The sequence below is a fragment of the Bubalus kerabau genome, chromosome 10, assembly GCF_029407905.1.
Source record: "Bubalus kerabau isolate K-KA32 ecotype Philippines breed swamp buffalo chromosome 10, PCC_UOA_SB_1v2, whole genome shotgun sequence".
Taxonomy (NCBI): domain Eukaryota; kingdom Metazoa; phylum Chordata; class Mammalia; order Artiodactyla; family Bovidae; genus Bubalus; species Bubalus kerabau.
This window is the reverse complement of record NC_073633.1, coordinates 47,078,768-47,097,038: the sequence shown is the minus strand read 5'-3', so window position 1 is coordinate 47,097,038 and position 18,271 is coordinate 47,078,768. Positions and strand designations below refer to the sequence as shown.

At 37.6% G+C, this 18,271-nt stretch overlaps 1 protein-coding gene across 42 annotated transcripts in view; it reads left to right on the top strand.

Annotated features, from left to right (window-relative positions):
* The window catches only part of LOC129621292 (uncharacterized), a 694,734-nt gene that overhangs the window by 329,049 nt on the left and 347,414 nt on the right, over positions 1 to 18,271 (top strand). For 39 of the 42 annotated variants that reach the window (XR_008699202.1, XR_008699198.1, XR_008699210.1 and 36 more), the window contains one exon: positions 9,628 to 9,735. The exons of 2 other annotated variants lie outside the window; for them this stretch is intronic. Coding sequence is in view for 14 of the 40 variants with exons in the window: in XM_055537548.1 (XP_055393523.1) it covers positions 9,628 to 9,735 (108 nt within the window). In the remaining 26 variants the exon portion in view is untranslated. Of the gene's footprint in view, positions 1 to 9,607; positions 9,736 to 18,271 lie in introns of all 42 variants that reach the window. One more of the 42 variants, XM_055537544.1, reaches the window with a different exon arrangement.

The window sequence follows — 18,271 nt, the reverse complement described above, 5'->3', positions numbered from 1 at the left end:
GTTTCCTTAATTTCTCTTTCTGTTTTCTCATTATTAGTGTATAGGAATGCAAGGGATTTCTGGGTGTTGATTTTATATCCTGCAACTTTACTATAGTCATTGATTAGTTCTAGTAATTTTCTGGTGGAGTCTTTAGGGTTTTCTATGTAGAGGATCATGTCATCTGCAAACAGTGAGAGCTTTACTTCTTCTTTTCCAATTTGGATTCCTTTTATTTCTTTTTCTGCTCTGATTGCTGTGGCCAAAACTTCCAAAACTATGTTGAATAGTAATGGTGAAAGTGGGCACCCTTGTCTTGTTCCTGACTTTAGAGGAAATGCTTTCAATTTTTCACCATTGAGGATAATGTTTGCTGTGGGTTTGTCATATATAGCTTTGATTATGTTGAGGTATGTTCCTTCTATTCCTGCTTTCTGGAGAGTTTTGATCATAAATGGATGTTGAATTTTGTCAAAGGCTTTCTCTGCATCTATTGAGATAATCATATGGTTTTTATTTTTCAATTTGTTAATGTGGTGTATTACATTGATTGATTTGCGGATATTGAAGAATCCTTGCATCCCTGGGATAAAGCCCACTTGGTCATGGTGTATGATCTTTTTAATGTGTTGTTGGATTCTGATTGCTAGAATTTGGTTAAGGATTTTTGCATCTATGTTCATCAGTGATATTGGCCTGTTGTTTTGTTTTTTTGTGGGATCTTTGTCAGGTTTTGGTATTAGGGTGATGGTGGCCTCATAGAATGAGTTTGGAAGTTTACCATCCTCTGCAATTTTCTGGAAGAGTTTGAGCAGGATAGGTGTTAGCTCTTCTCTAAATTTTTGGTAGAATTCAGCTGTGAAGCCGTCTGGACCTGGGCTTTTGTTTGCTGGAAGATTTTTGATTACAGTTTCAATTTCCGTGCTTGTGATGAGTCTGTTAAGATTTTCTATTTCTTCCTGATCGAGTTTTGGAAAGTTGTACTTTTCTAAGAATTTGTCCATTTCTTCCACGTTGTCCATTTTATTGGCATATAATTGTTGATAGTAGTCTCTTATGATCCTTTGTATTTCTGTGTTGTCTGTTGTGATCTCTCCATTTTCATTTCTAATTTTATTGATTTGATTTTTCTCCCTTTGTTTCTTGATGAGTCTGGCTAATGGTTTGTCAATTTTATTTATCCTTTCAAAGAACCAGCTTTTGGTTTTGTTGATTTTTGCTATGATCTCTTTTGTTTCTTTTGCATTTATTTCTGCTCTAAGTTTTAAGATTTCTTTCCTTCTACTAACCCTGGGGTTCTTCATTTCTTCCTTTTCTAGTTGCTTTAGGTGTACAGTTAGGTTATTTATTTGACTTTTTTCTTGTTTATTGAGGTGTGCCTGTATTGCTATGAACTTTCCCCTTAGGACTGCTTTTACCGTGTCCCACAGGTTTTGGGTTGTTGTATTTTCATTTTCATTCGTTTCTATGCAAATTTTGATTTCTTTTTTGATTTCTTCTGTGATTTGTTGGTTATTCAGCAGCGTGTTGTTCAGCCTCCATATGTTGGAATTTTTAATAGTTTTTCTCTTGTAATTGAGATCTAATCTTACTGCATTGTGGTCAGAAAAGATGCTTGGAATGATTTCTATTTTTTTGAATTTACCAAGGCTAGCTTTATGGCCCAGGATGTGATCTATTCTGGAGAAGGTTCCACGTGCGCTTGAGAAAAAGGTGAAATTCATTGTTTTGGGATGAAATGTCCTATATATATCAATTAGGTCTAACTGGTCTATTGTATCATTTAAAGTTTGTGTTTCCTTGTTAATTTTCTGTTTAGTTGATCTATCCATAGGTGTGAGTTGGGTATTAAAGTCTCCCACTATTATTGTGTTATTGTTAATTTCTCCTTTCATACTTGTTAGCATTTGTCTTACATACTGCGGTGTTCCCGTGTTGGGTGCATATATATTTATAATTGTTATATCTTCTTCTTGGATTGATCATTTGATCATTATGTAGTGACCATCTTTGTCTCTTTTCACACTTTGTTTTAAAGTCTATTTTATCTGATATGAGTATTGCTATTCCTGCTTTCTTTTGGTCCCTATTTGCATGGAAAATCTTTTTCCAGCCCTTCACTTTCAGTCTGTATGTGTCCCCTGTTTTGAGGTGGGTCTCTTGTAGACAACATATGTAGGGGTCTTGTTTTTGTATCCATTCAGCCAGTCTTTGTCTTTTGGTTGGGGCATTCAACCCATTTACGTTTAAGGTAATTACTGAAAAGTATGATCCCTTTGCCATTTACTTTATTGTTTTGGGTTCGGATTTATACACCGTTTTTGTGTTTCCTGTCTAGAGAATATCCTTTAGTATTTGTTGGAGAGTTGGTTTGGTGGTGCAGAATTCTCTCAGCTTTTGCTTGTCTGAAAAGCTTTTGATTTCTCCTTCATACTTGAATGAGATCCTTGCTGGGTACAATAATCTGGGCTGTAGGTTATTTTCTTTCATCGTTTTTAGTATGTCTTGCCATTCCCTCCTGGCTTGAAGAGTTTCTATTGAAAGATCAGCTGTTATCCTTATGGGTATTCCCTTGTGTGTTATTTGTTGTTTTTCCCTTGCTGCTTTTAATATTTGTTCTTTGTGTTTGATCTTTGTTAATTTGATTAATATGTGTCTTGGGGTGTTTCGCCTTGGGTTTATCCTGTTTGGGACTCTCTGGGTTTCTTGGACTTGGGTGATTATTTCCTTCCCCATTTTAGGGAAGTTTTCAACTATTATCTCCTCAAGTATTTTCTCATGGTCTTTCTTTTTGTCTTCTTCTTCTGGGACCCCTATGATTCGAATGTTGTAGCGTTTAATATTGTCCTGGAGGTCTCTGAGATTGTCCTCATTTCTTTTAATTCGTTTTTCTTTTATCCTCTCTGATTCATTTATTTCTACCATTCTATCTTCTAATTCACTAATCCTGTCTTCTGCCTCTGTTATTCTACTATTTGTTTCCTCCAGAGTGTTTTTAATTTCACTTATTGCATTATTCATTATATATTGACTCTTTTTTATTTCTTCTAAGTCCTTGTTAAACCTTTCTTGCATCTTTTCAATCCTTGCCTCCAGGCTATTTATCTGTGATTCCATTTTAATATCAAGATTTTGGATCAATTTCACTATCATTATTCGGAATTCTTTATCAGGTAGATTCCCTATCTCTTCCTCTCTTGTTTGGTTTGGTGGGCATTTATCCTGTTCCTTTATCTGCTGGCTATTCCTCTGTCTCTTCATCTTGTTTAAATTGCTGAGTTTGGGGTGTCCTTTCTGTATTCTGGCAGTTTGTGGAGTTCTCTTTATTGTGGCATTTCCTCACTGTGTGTGGGTTTGTACAGGTGGCTTGTCAAGGTTTCCTGATTAGGGAAGCTTGTGTCGATGTTCTGGTGGATGGAGCTGTATTTCTTCTCTCTGGAGTGTAATGAAATGTCCAGTAATGAGTTGTGAGATGTCTATGGTTTTGGGGTGACTTTGGGCAGCCTGTATCTTGAAGCTCAGGGCTGTGTTCCTTTGTTGCTGGAGAATTTGCTTGGTATGTCTTGCCCTGGAACTTGTTGGCCCTTGTGTGGTGCTTGGTTTCAGTGTCAGTATGGAGGCATTTGATGAGCTCCTGTCAATTAATGTTCCTTGGAGTCAGAAGTTCCCTGGAGTCAGGGTTTGGACTTAAGCCTCCTACTTCCAGTTATCGGTCTTATTTTTACAGTAGTTTCAAAACTTCTCCTTCTATACAGCACCATTGATAAAACATCTACATTAAAGATGAAAAGTTTCTCTACTGTGAGGGTCACTCAGAGAGGTTCACAGCGTTACATGGAGAAGAGAAGTGGGAGGAGGGAGTTAGAGGTGACCCAAATGAGATGAGGTGGAATCAATAGTGGAGAGAGTGGGCTAGCCAGTAGCCACTTCCTTATGTGCACTCCACAACTGGACCACTCAGAGATGTTCATGGAGTTATACAGAGAAGAGAAGAAGGAGGCAGGAGATAGAGGTGGCCAGAAGGATAAAAGGGGGAAATGAAAAGGAGGGAGACAGATCCAGCCAGTAATCAGTTCCCTAAGTGTTCTCCACCGTCTGGAACACACAGAAATTCACAGAGTTGGGTAGAGTAGAGAGGGGTTAGGGAGGAGATACAGGTGACCTGGTGGAGAAAACGGAGAGTCCAAAGGGAGAGAGAGCAATCAAGCAAGTAATCTCGTTCCCTAGTGAAAAATGGGTCCTGAAGATTGGGTTCTTAAAGGTACAAAATTGGTAAATAATACATAAAATCAAAAATTAAAAATCTAGAGTAGAGTTTGGAATTTCAAAAATGCGATGTTAATGAAAAGAAGAAGGAAAAGAAAGAGAGAAAAAACGAACTAAGAAAAACAAACAAGGTTGTGAAAATTATAAAGAAACTACAGGTACAAAATTGATAACTAATACCAAAAAGCAAAAATTAAAAATCTTGAGTAGAGTTTGGAATTCCGAAAATACAATGTTAAAAAAAGAAGAAGAAGAAGAAGAAAAATAAAGAGAGAAAACAAACAAACCAACAAAAACAATGTCACAAAAATTATAAAGAAAATACAGGTACAAAATTGATATCAAATACCAAAAAGCATAAATTAAAAATCTTGAGTAGAGTTTGGAATTGCAGATATATGATGTTATATAAAAGAAGAAGAGGAAGAAACAGAAGGAAAAAAAAGAAAAAAAAGTCACAGAAATTATAAAAAAAAACCCACTATATGTACAAAATTGATAACATATACCAAAAGGCTAAACTTAAAAATCTAGAGTAGAGTTTGGAATTTCAAAAATACGATGATAAAGAAAAGAAGAAGGAAAAGAAAGAGAGAAAAAAACGAACAAAGAAAAACAAACAAGGTCGCGAAAATTATAAAGAAACTACAGGTACAAAATTGGTAACTAATACCAAAAAGCAAAAGTTAAAAATCTAGAGTAGAGTTTGGAATTTCAAAAATACAATGTTAAAAAAAAGAAGAAGAAAAATAAAGAGAGAAAACAAACAAATCAACAAAAACAAAGTCACAAAAATTATAAAGAAAATACAGGTACAAAATTGATATCAAATACCAAAAAGCATAAATTAAAAATCTTGAGTAGAGTTTGGAATTTCAGATATACGATGTTATACAAAAGAAGAAGAGAAAGAAACAGAGGAAAAAAAAATCACAGAAATTATGAAAAAAACTATAGGTACAAAATTGATAACATATACCAAAAGGCTAAAATTAAAAATCTAGAGTAGAGTTTGGAATTTCAAAAATACAATGTTAAAGAAAAGAAGAAAAACAAAACAAAACAAAACATGATCAAAAAATTATAAAATATATATATGAAGTTTGCTGAAGAAGAGAAAAAAAAAATAGGGTCTTTTTTTTTGCAAAGTAATAGTTATAAAAGTGAAAATTAAAGGACAATAGAGGACTTAAAATTTGTTTAAAAAAATTTAAAAAAAAAAGAAAAAAGAAAGAAAGATTGATCGTAAAAATAGTAAAAATATATCTAGGTCTTTCTCTGGTTTTGTTGTGAGTATTGTGGGTTCAGTTCATTTTTGGCTAGTTCCTTGGTCTGACTTATATTTCTCAAGATCTATAGGCCCCTTCCTATGTAGTCCGTAGTAACCACAGGGTTTTAATCTATGGCCTGTAGCTTCCAAGGCGTTTCCCTCTGTTATAGCTTCTTCTGTTTGCTGGTCTCTTCAGTGTCTGGTTCCCACCCTGACACAAAGGGGACGGTGGAGGACACTATTTTTTTAATTTTATTTAGGCTCACTTGTTCAGCCGCGCTGTGGGGAGGGAGGGAGGGATGCTGCAAACAGATAACACTGGTGTGCGCTCGCAGTGCCTCAGCCACACTGGGTCTGCCCCTGCTCACGGCGCGTGTAGCCTCCCTGCCCACACTGCTCGGACTCTAGGTTGTTCCGCCGGGAACAATCAGAGGCCGGCCCTGGGCTGAGCTCCCAGGTCCAAGCCGCTCAGGTTCAGGCACTGGGGTAGTCCTCAGAGGCGCAGACTCGGTTGGGCCTGCGTTTTGTGCTCTTCCCAGATCCGAGCAGCTCAGGTGATGTGTTTGGCGGGCGCCAATGCTGCGACTTATCGCCTCCCCGCCACTCGGTTATCTGGGTGTAAAACCGGCGCACCTTCTCAGGCAGATGTTGACCGTCCAGACCCCCAAGAAGTTTTAGTTAGCAAAGAAGCCTGCTTACAGTTTTATAGATAGTGTCTCTCTTGGGCTGCGATTGCCCCCTTAGGGCTCTGGCTGCCTGTCACCGGAGGGGGAAGGTCTGCAACCGGCTATCTCTGTTCAGTCCTTTGTTCTGTGCGCGGGCCTGGTGGTGTCTTAGGTTAGGGTTGGCTTTTCGCGTGGTAGATATCCCACAGTCTGGTTTGCTAGCCCTAATTATTTCGCTCAGATAGCGCTCAGGACATTCAGGCCCGATTCTTACTCTAAGGGACACAGCCTGTGCCGCACTTCCCTGCCCAGCCCCCGCTTGCTAATGCCGTGTGCAGGCGTCTGCGCTGCTTCTCCACTGGGGGAGTTACCGTAGGGCTCACAATCTGCGATTTTTAATTGTTTGTTTATTTTTTTTTCTCCCTTTTATGTTGCCCTCTGTGCTTCCAAAGCTCGGCACAGATTTGGCAGTGAGAAGGCTTCCTGGTGTTTGGAAACTTCTCTCTTTTTAAGAGTCCCTTCCCGGGACGGAATGCCGTCCCTCCCTCTTTTGTCTCTTTTTTTGTCTTTTATATTTTTTCCTACCTCCTTTCGAAGAGTTGGGTTGCTTTTCTGGGTGCCTGATGTCCTTGCCGGAATTCAGAAGTTGTTTTGTGGAATTTACTCGACGTTTAAATGCTCTTTTGATGAATTTGTGGGGGAGAAAGTGTTCTCCCTGTCCTATTCCTCCGCCATCTTGGCTCCTCCTCAGGATTTGGCAAAATTTCTGAAGGTACAACCTGCCAACATTTCATCATATGTCCTGCTTCCTTTCTTGAGACTTCTCTGATGCTGTGGCATGGGATGCTTCAGGAAAATTTGGCAGTCACATATGTGCAAATTGGAAATGTGATGCAGTTAATGCCAATGGAATCACCTTCACCAATGATGTCTGAAAGTGCTTGGAAAATATTATTTTTTAAAATTAATTAAAAAAATTGGCTGTGATACACAGCATGCCTGATCTTAGGTCATTGACCAGGGATCAAGCCTTTGCCCCCTACTGTGGAAGCACAGAGTCTTAACCACTTGACTGCCAAGGAAGTCCCAATACTTTATTCTTTTGTACCCCAGGTGAACAGTTATGGACACATTTCACAGTTCTCAGAAGACCAAATGAGAGATCAAACACTAGTTACATGTATCCATGACTAACTTGATAACATATGCTTATATTGACTTCCCTTTCCTGTTTAAATCTCTCTGATCCTTATTCTGGTTCCTTAGACTTTCTCAAACCTTTGTCTGAGGTTCTGCTTCCAGGAAACACACACTATGACAGTTTTTCTCAAGTTCCCTAGTTATGCATCCCTCAATTTTCTCCTTAGTGCACTGTCCACTCATGGCTTCATTTCTTCTAAATATTACCACAAGCTTGTTATATATTACTTCAACCATTTTGTTATGAGCATTCTTAATATCAGAGTTTCCCTGTGTTTCCTCTCTTAACCAGATCCATTCTGTTAACCCTGACTTGGATCAAGCCTTTTTCACTCCTGTATTTTAGGTGCTGAAAGATGCTGGATAAAATCAGAGTCGAGGGAACTGACACCAAGCTGATGGGCTCCACTGTGACTTGCCACCTCAATACTGCCCTTAATCAGCTCCTCTTCTATGTCTCCAGATCACTTTTCCTAAACATCGATCACCCTCTTCAAAATACCCACTCACTACTATTGCCCTTTTTCTCTGGAGATACTTTCTTTTCCATACAGGAAAAAAAAATGTGCTTGTCGAGACAGGTGTACCCCTTGTTGAATTATATCTCCAACCATGCCAATGTATCTGTCTCTGTTCTACCACCTACTTTCCTTTAAAGCTTGAGATATCTCTTCTTATATCTAAGACAAATTAATAATATCTCCTTGGTGGTCTTGATTTCATCAGTGCTGGTTCTTGTTCAACTGTTCTCTGTATTCTCTGTTTACCACACTTTAAAGTATAGATATGGCTGAGTGCTTCATCCAGAGAGACCCTCGTAGACCCTGTCCCTCCCTTTGTTATTATTTTCCTCACTACCAGGGTTTTCAAAGGATGTCGCATAATTCATCTCTTGTTATTATAAGGACCTTTCTCTGCAGCCCATTATAATCTGGTTCCAGCTGTACTGTCCCACTGAGTCTGTTACGAATTTCTTTCTAAACGACAAACCCCAAAGACTTTGTATTTTTATTTTTGGTTTGTTTGCTTATACTTTACCTGTCACAGTGCCTGCCAATACTAATCTCTATCTTCTTGAAAATCCTTTTTCTCAAGCCTTCATAGATAGCAGTGGCTTGCTCTCTGAGTTTCCTTCTCAGTACCTTTTCTTTCTCAAGTCCACGTCGTCTTTAATCCTCACCTCTTTTGGACCAGATTTCTTATTTGCTAAATCAGCTTCTGATTTTAATTTGATTTTTTAAGTATGTTTGCCTGTAGGGTAGAATTCATTGGTTGAGGGATTTCTTTCTTTCTTAAAAATTTATTTTTAATTGGAGGATGATAACTTTAGGCTTCCCTCATGGCTCAGGTGGTAAAGAAGCTGCCTGCTAAGGCGGGAGACATAACAGATGTGGGTTTGATCCCTGGTCTGGGAAGATCCCCTGGTGAAGGAAATGGTGATCTGCTGCAGTATGCTTGCCTGGGAAATCCCATGGATAGAGGAGCCTGATGAGCTACATTCTATGGAGTTGCAAAGAATCGGACACTACTTATGTATATGCTGTGTGTGTGCTTAGTCTCTCAGTTGTGTCCTACTCTTTGTGACCCTTTGGACTGTAGCTCGCCAGGCTTCTCAGTCCATGGGATCCCTCAGGCAAGAATACTGGAGTGGGTTGCCATGCCTTCCTCGAGGGGATCTTCCCACCCCAGGGATAGAACCCATGTCTCCTGTGTCTCCTGCTTTGCAGGCAGATTCTTTAGCACTAGCACCACCTGGGCAGAGAAGGCAATGGCACCCCACTCCAGTACTCTTGCCTGGAAAATCCCATGGATGGAGGAGCCTGGTGGGCTGCAGTCCATGGGGTCGCTAAGAGTTGGACATGACTGAGCGACTTCACTTTCACTTTTCACTTTCATGCATTGGAGAAGGAAATGGCAACCCACTCCAGTGTTCTTGCCTGAAGAATCCCAGGGATGGGCTGCCGTCTATGGGGTCACACACAATCAAACACGACTGAAGCAACTTAGCAGCAGCAGCAGCAGCACCACCTGGGAAGCCCAAACTCAACTCATAATTGCTTTACATAATTGTGTTAGCTTCTCCTGTATAATAACATGAAGTAAATCAGAGAAAAGCAAATATTGTATATTAACACATATATATGGAATCTAGAAAAAGGGATTTCAAGTAGAGTTTGAAGGCTTATTTTCATAATGCTTTTAATTGGCATGCTAATTTATTTATCAGTCTCTCATCTGACTCTTAAGAATGACTCATCCTCTGTGAGACTGCTAATCTCTGTGAATCTTCCTGGAGGAGAGCAGATGCTGAGATGTGGTGACTGTAGCTCCACAGTGTCACTCCATGAAGCGCAGGTAACCAGCTGATTACTGCCTACTGTGCGGAACATGGGTACCTCATTTCTCTGTAACCAGAGTAGCCTTATGAGAGAAGTGAAGGGGAAATTTTAAGGGTCCATGTGTGAGAAAAAGGACGAATTATCAAAATGAGCATCTTGTGGGGCTAAGGAGATTCTTTGAAAAAACAAAAAAACAAAAAACACAGATACGAGTGAAGTGCAAAAATTTCTGTTTCATGGGCCCTAAGGTTACCTTCGTTAAAAGATGGGGCCTAGGATAATGCTGGTTTTAGAAGATACCTTACGAAGATTTGTTGACTGAATAATGGCAGATCTCTGTTTAGAAATTTAAACTTTTATCTGAATGTCAACTCCTTTAAAATTAAGGCTACAGTATTCACATTGGAATTCAGTGGATGGTTTAATAACTGCCAAAAAGCATATATCATATATTAATATTTAAATGCTTCCATGAGTTGCCGTTATAATACATGCAATTTTTAGTCTTTCTAACAGACTCCAAGGATCTCTTTCCCCACTCAGTTTTAGGAAGAAAGATGCTTTTGTTTCTTTGGGTTTTGATATTGGTGTCTAGGGTACTTCACAGGATTTGAAAATATCTAGCTAGACTTGTAGAGAATATTGTGTTCTTGGGATTTTGAAAAAAGAGATTACTTTGACATGTTGTAATAATAGTGAAAAGTAAAGTTATATCTATTAAAGGCTTAATTGATAAATTCTAGCTAGGGTATCTGATTTTGCACGCTACAGAATAACATATAGGCAAGTTTGAAAACAAGTACAGTAATTGTCTTCTATAGATGTTATATCCACGTGTTTCTGGCAGATCCCATATTGGCTATAAAAAGAAAGTAATAGTATAGTAGCAAGGCAAGTTGAGAGTTTTCCTTTGAGAATCCTGATGACTCATCTTTTTTTATTGCTAGATTTAAGGTGAAGAACACTTGTTTTGAAAAATGTGATTTTTCTCTATTGCTGTGTTTAATTAAATGCAAAAATCCTAGAGTGGATCAACCTTTAAGACTGCAAATTTCAACTCATAAAAGTCAGATAATGGAAAAGTGAAGGTTGTGATAGCAATGTTAACTCATCCATTGCATATAGGTTGCATTTTGCATGACTAATTAGGCGATTTAAGCAAGGGTGATGCCAGAGGTATCTTTCCTCTCTTCTCTTAAATCTGGGACTATTTTAAACTAGTCTTTCTATATGCATCATTTAGTAAGAGCCAAAAATACTTTTAGCATAATTTAGTGTTAGTATTTCTTTCTGAGAAGTTGTATTAGCTTTGAGAATAACTCCAGTGGCCTGGATCAGCACTACAGTGGCCAATTTCTTTCTAGTATATTTTTTCTGAGTAATGTTTTAAACTTTAATATATGGAATACTAAAATAATAAAGCAACTGAGAGGATTCTATAGTAACTTTACTGGAATATTTTCCAAGAGACCACAATTTACTTAATTTTTCTGATTTTGTTGGCTTAACTCTAAAAAGGGGGATAAAGTTGACCATACAGGATGGTTGTGAGGATCAAAGACATAAAAAGGTCATGAGTTGTTATGTCCTTATTATTTTACTGTTATTTCACAGAGAATAGTTATAACGATGTTCCAGCAACATTTGAAATATTTCCGTCTTGTCAGCCAAGTAGAACTTGCTGCAAAATTAGTCTGACATGTTTCCTGATGTCATGGACATCTGATACATTTTGTAGATTTCTGGCTCCGTAATTCTCTTCCTGCTTCTCCCAAGGCCCTCCTCTGATGCATTTTCCACACTGCTGCCCTAGTGGTTTTCAAGGAGCATGTGTATGATCAGTTCACTTTCTTGTTTAAAATGCTTCCAAGGACTCCACTGCCTTGAGGATAAAGTTCCACATTTGCCCCGGATGCTTCCTGTTAGTCTGTGTGTCTTCGCTTCTCTGAATATTCAGTTGTGTTGCTTCATATGCCTTTACCCATCTCAACCACCTGCTTCAAATTCTCCTTTATTCCTCATGACTTACTGTGGTGTGAATTCTTCCAGAAAATTTTCTGTGATTGTTTCAGCTAAATTTAGGTGCCCTTTCTGGGGCTGGGAGGCACTTGGTTCTCTTGTTGTTGTTTAGTCATTAAGTTGTGTCCAACTCTTTGTGGCCCCATGGACTGTAGCCCACCAGGCTCCTCTGTCAATGAGATTTCCTGGGCAAGTATACTGGAGTGGGTTGCCATTTCTTTCTCCATGGGATCTACCTGGATCAGGGATCAAACCCACCTCTTCTGCATTGGCAGGCAGATTTGTTTAGTGCTAAGCCAGCAGGGAAGCCCAGAGTTCTCTTAGCATCCTCTTATGGTTTTTATTATTTGTCTTGGAACTGCCCATCTCCTTAGTAGACATCCTTGGATTAGACATCTCTGAGGCTAGTGTCAGCATTTTATTCATCTCATCCCACTATCTCAAGGGCTGACAAAATACCTGATAAATAGTCAATGCTCAATAACTGTTCAACTGAAATGCAGATTATGTGTAGTGAATACCTTTGGGATCTTGGCAGTCCCTTGGCAGTTGCTTCTAGTAACCTCTTGGAAGCATGTTGAACTCATCTCAAAATCTCTCCTAAACAAAACCTCCCTACCAATGTATAATAGTTTTGGAGGGGTAGGGTGAGGAATGAAAGTAAGGCAATGGTGTTTATGTATGGAGTAATTTCTACCATAATTCAACTCATTTTAACAACTATAAATGACAGCAATATACTTAATGTGTTGCCTGTAGGTGGCCAGAACCCCAGAGTGAAGTATTTCTTTTAGGTTCTCTCCTAAGGAAGATGGATCAAGTTATATCATTCATCATTCTATGGCAATATCATAAGAGATACTATTAGTTTTCTTTTGTTTTTAACATCTGCATCTGCAAATGCATAAAAGCAGCTGTGATCTCTGCATCTAGTTGAAGAGCAGAGAAAGTCAGACATATAAGCCACCTGTCAACCTGGTGTCAGAATTTGACACAGGCAGTAGGAGAGCTAGTGAGGTGGTCTACTGACGTTAGGGTATTTCTCTTTTAGATATGGACTCCCTACCTTTAAGTTACCATATAAATGCCATGGACAAGTTTCTTTACTTTAGGTCCACTGGTGGGCTAGGGAAGCTACTAATTAATTTTGAGGGAAGTGGGGTGGGTAGGGTGGATTTTTTTTTAAACTGCTGTCCATTTTAAAAAACAAACTTGCAAGTACTAATTTCCATTAGGCACTTTAAATGAGTCCAGGACCCTTTAGGGTAAGGACCCTTGCTCATTAATTGATCAGGCTCTTATTGATGAAACTGCAAAGGTGAATTAAATGTAGGACCAAGATTTTAGGAGGGTGATGGGTAGGAATGAAGGAAACTGATTTGGAATGACAGTTTCCTCTATCTAGGCAAGGAAGAAGGCTTTCATTCCTAATAATGCTTTAGCCTATGAAAAAATTTATTGATTTAAGAGTTTGCTTCTCAGTAAAGATTGAATTAATTCATTTGCACCTTCCAAGTGCACCCTTGTAAAAGAGGTAGAGTGAAAGATGTCCTTAAAGAGAGAATGTGAGCTTTCTTTATAACATATACAAGTTAGTTCAAGATAAATTTTAATTTTTAGGAGAAAACTATTAATTATATTTATAAGATTTAATATCAAAAAAAGAGTTAATGAAGAGCCTAAAAACCAGCAGTTCTATTTTATCCAGAAGAAAAAAAGCTTTGTCATTTTCTAATAATTTTTGTAGCAAATATGAAATAGTTCAAGACATCCAACTTTATGGATTTTTAATAATTATGTTAAAACTTGAATTTACAGACTGAAGTAAGACCTGAAATCATGACTCCTAGAAGAAAACATAGGTTGCATGCTCTTGGACATTGGTCTTAACACATTCTTTCCTTCTTGGATTTGTCTTCTCAGACAAGGGAAACAAAAACAAAAACAGACATATGAGATGACATTAAACCAAAAAGTTTTGCACAAATAAAGAATGCTATTAACAAAGCAAAAAGGCAGCCTACTGAATGGCAGAACATATTTGCAAATGATATATTTAATAAGGGATTAATGTTCAAAATATATAAAGAACTCACATGACACAGTATCAAAAACTAAACAATTTGATTAAAAATGGACAGACGCTCTAAATAGAAATTTTTCCAAGGAAGGCACGCAGATGACCAACAGGCACATGAAAAGATGCTGAGCATCACTAATCATCAGGGAAATGCAAATCAAAACCATAATGAGATATCACTTCATATCTGGGAGAATTGGTTATCATCAAAGAAGACAACAAATAACAAAACTGGTGAGAATAAATGGCAATCCACACCAGTACTATTGCCTGGAAAATCCCATGGACAGAGGAGCTTGGCAGGCTACAGTCCATGGGGTCGCAAAGAATCGGACACGACTGAGCGACTTCACTTCACTCACTGTGCACTGTTAGTGGGATTTATAAATTGGTATAGCCACTATGGAAAACAGTATGGTCCTCAAAAAATTAAAACTAGAACTATCATACAATCCAGCAACTTCAATTTGGGGTATTTATCTAAAGAAAACAAAAACATTATTTCAGAAAGCTATATGCACCTCAGTGTTTATTTCAGCATTATTTGTAGTAGCCAAGATATGGAGGTAACCTAAGTATCTGATAGATGAATGGGTAGAAATGATGTGGTATATCAATAGATTGTATTACTCAGCCATAAAATAATGAAATGTTGCCATTTATGACAACATAGTATTTTTCTAAGTAAAATAAGTCAGAGAAAGAAAAATATTATATGATTTCTCTTATATGTGGAAAAAACAGACAAAACAGAAATGGACTCATGAACAACAGACTCACAGCAAATGAGTGGTTGCCAGAGGGAAGGGGGCTGAAGGTTGAGAAAAATAGGTAAAGGGAATTAAGAGATACAAACTTCTAGTTGTAAAATAAACAAGTCACAGGGATGTAATATACAGCATAGGGAATATAGTCAATAATACTGTCATAATGACAGATGGTTACTAGACTTATCATGATCAATTCCTAAAGTATATAAATGCTGAATCACTATGTTGAACACCTGAAGCTAATATTAAATTGTGTGTCAGTTATATTTCAACAAAAAATAAAAAGGAAAAAACTGAGTTTTCAAGCTGCAGAGACAGAGTTGTGTATTTTTAAAAATTATCTCTTTGGAAAGCTACACGTGGAAAACACATTGAGTCCTCAGCAGGGAGGGTGGCACGAATGGAAATTTTATGTTAAATTACAGCACAAGCTGGCTGTGGCTGATAGGATAAAAAGAGTTGGTTGTGACATTGTGAAAATCTAGGATAGCTGGCCAAGGAATCACTAGAGATTGAGTAATGTCCTACTGAAACAAAATCTGATATCCTTAACACATTTGATGTGGCTTTACACTCAACCTGCTGAAGTACAATCCGTGCAGGTTCTGAACTGAGTAAAGTCATAGATCGAATTTTAACCTAGAGCTTCTATCTGAAAAATCTTTTCACACAAGCTCTCCAATTTGCTAATTCTTTTAGAAACACTGACATGAAGGAGTACACACAGAGATAGTTTTTAGACAAACAAGGGACATATTTCTTATTCTTAAATATTTTAAATATGGCAATCATATGTGTGAATATTTAAGAAGACAATTACTGATAAAAATGAAATCCCGAGATTAGTTGTTTGTCAGTTGCTTCATTTGCTATTATCTTCTCCCATTCTGAAGGCTGTCTTTTCACCTTGCTAATAGTTTCCTTTGATGTGCAGAAGCTTTTAAGGTTAATTAGGTCCCATTTGTTTATTTTTGCTTTTATTTCCAATATTCTGGGAGGTGGGTCATAGAGGATCCTGCTGTGATGTATGTCAGAGAGTGTTTTGCCTATGTTCTCCTCTAGGAGTTTTATAGTTTCTGGTCTTATGTTTAGATCTTTAATCCATTTTGAGTTTATTTTTGTGTATGGTGTTAGAAAGTGTTCTAGTTTCATTCTTTTACAAGTGGTTGACCAGATTTCCCAGCACCACTTGTTAAAGAGATTGTCTTTAATCCATTGTATATTCTTGCCTCCTTTGTCAAAGATAAGGTGTCCATATGTGCAACTCCTACAGCTCAACTCCAGAAAAATAAATGACCCAATCAAAAAATGGGCCAAAGAACTAAATAGACATTTCTCCAAAGAAGACATACAGATGGCTAACAAACACATGAAAAGATGCTCAACATCACTCATTATCAGAGAAATGCAAATCAAAACCACTATGAGGTACCATTTCACACCAGTCAGAATGGCTGTGATCCAAAAGTCTACAAGTAATAAATGCTGGAGAGGGTGTGGAGAAAAGGGAACCCTCTTACACTGTTGGTGGGAATGCAAACTAGTACAGCCACTATGGAGAACAGTGTGGAGATTCCTTAAAAAACTGGAAATAGAACCGCCTTATGATCCAGCAGTCCCACTGCTGGGCATACACACTGAGGAAACCAGAAGGGCAAGAGACATGTGTACCCCAATGTTCATCGCAGCACTGTTTATAATAGCCAGGACATGGAAGCAACCTAGATGTCCATCAGCAGATGAATGGATAAGAAAGCTGTGGTACATATACACAATGGAGTATTACTCAGCCATTAAAAAGAATACATTTGAATCAGTTCTAATGAGGTGGATGAAACTGGAGCCTATTATACAGAGTGAAGTAAGCCAGAAAGAAAAACACCAATACAGTATACTAACGCATATATATGGAATTTAGAAAGATGGTAACAATAACCCTGTAATGAGACAGCAAAAGAGACACTGATGTATAGAACAGTCTTATGGACTCTGTGGGAGAGGGAGAGGGTGGGAAGATTTGGGAGAATGGCATTGAAACATGTAAAATATCATGTATGAAATGAGTTGCCAGTCCAGGTTCGATGCATGATACTGGATGCTTGGGGCTGGTGCACTGGGATGACCCAGAGGGATGGAATGGGGAGGGAGGAGGGAGGAGGGTTCAGGATGGGGAACACATGTATACCTGTGGCAGATTCATTTCGATATTTGGCAAAACTAATACAATTATGTAAAGTTTAAAAATAAAAAAAAATGAAATCCCTTGTTTAATTTTTGCACCCTGTTTTTCCTATTGAAGAGTTTAGATTCTCTTGAATTTTATGTTAACCCTACCTATGTATGATTTTATTCTATTGCTGCGTATGTACTTAGCCATAAGTTAAATATGTATTGGGTTGGCCAAAAAATTTGTTCAGGTTTTCCGTAACATATTTTGGAAAAACCCAAATGAGCTTTTTGGTTAACTCTACTATTTTGCATGGTTTCAAGCTTTAGAACTGACACCATAGAACTGACACCACTCTCTGTGTCAATTCCTTCCTCCTCATCCCTTTAATAATGTATTTCTGACATCGTGTTATTAGATTACACTGTATTTATTCATTCTTCCATTGGAAAACATTTAAATCATTTTCAGTTTTTTTTTTTTTTTAGCTGTTAAAAATTGTGTTCTCTATTTGTGCATTTTTTCTTTAAACAAATTTCTATTGTATATCTAATGTGCTGGGAGAATATTATTGTACTAGGTGTTGAAGATACAATGGTGACCAAAACTGATAAAAATCTGTTTCTTTATGGAGGTTATGTTCTTCCATTTCTTCTTTCTTGTCCTTAAGTATTATTTCATATTTTCTTATAAAGATGTTTTCCATCTTTTGTTAAATTCATTTTAAATACGTTATGTATTGCATTGCTATAGTGAACAGGATGTATTTTCTTCTATTATATTTTCTACTTAGTTGTTACTGACATATGGGAATGCTAGCAGTTTTGAGGAGTTGATCTTGTATTCAAAACCTTGCTAGTCTGATTGAAATATATACATTACCATGTGTAAAATAGCTCATGCATAGCCTAATGCATAACGTATAGTGCAGGGAGCTCAGCCTGGTGCTCTGTGACCACCTAGAGCAACTAGGCGGCAGGTGGGAGGGAGGTTCAAGAAGGAGGGGACATCTGTATACCTATGGCTGATTTATGTTGATGTATGGCAGAAACCAACACGGCATTGTAAAGCGCTTATCCTTCAATTTAAAAAAAAGGAAAAAGCTTTCTAGTCTGTATCAAAACTTATAATACTATGCCCATAGTATTTCTTGAATTTCTGTTACTATAAAATTGTTTTCAAATGAAGTCAGTGTTCCTTATTTTTACTGACAAAGAGTGATAGAGATATATACGTTCCAAGACTGGTGAGACTATTACTAAAATATTCTTTATTAAGCATACTATTTGCTCTTAGTTTGTTAAATACTCTTTATGAGGATGAGGTTAATGAAGTTTCCTTCTATTTCTTGTTGCTAAGAGTATTTTCATGAATAGATAGTAAATATTAGTAAATGGTTTTCTGTATCCATTGAAATGCTACTATTTCTCCTGATAGTATATTTCCTGTTGGGTATGAGGTGCATGGCTTTGGTGATGCTGAATCATCCTTGCATCTTTGAGATGATGCCTCATGA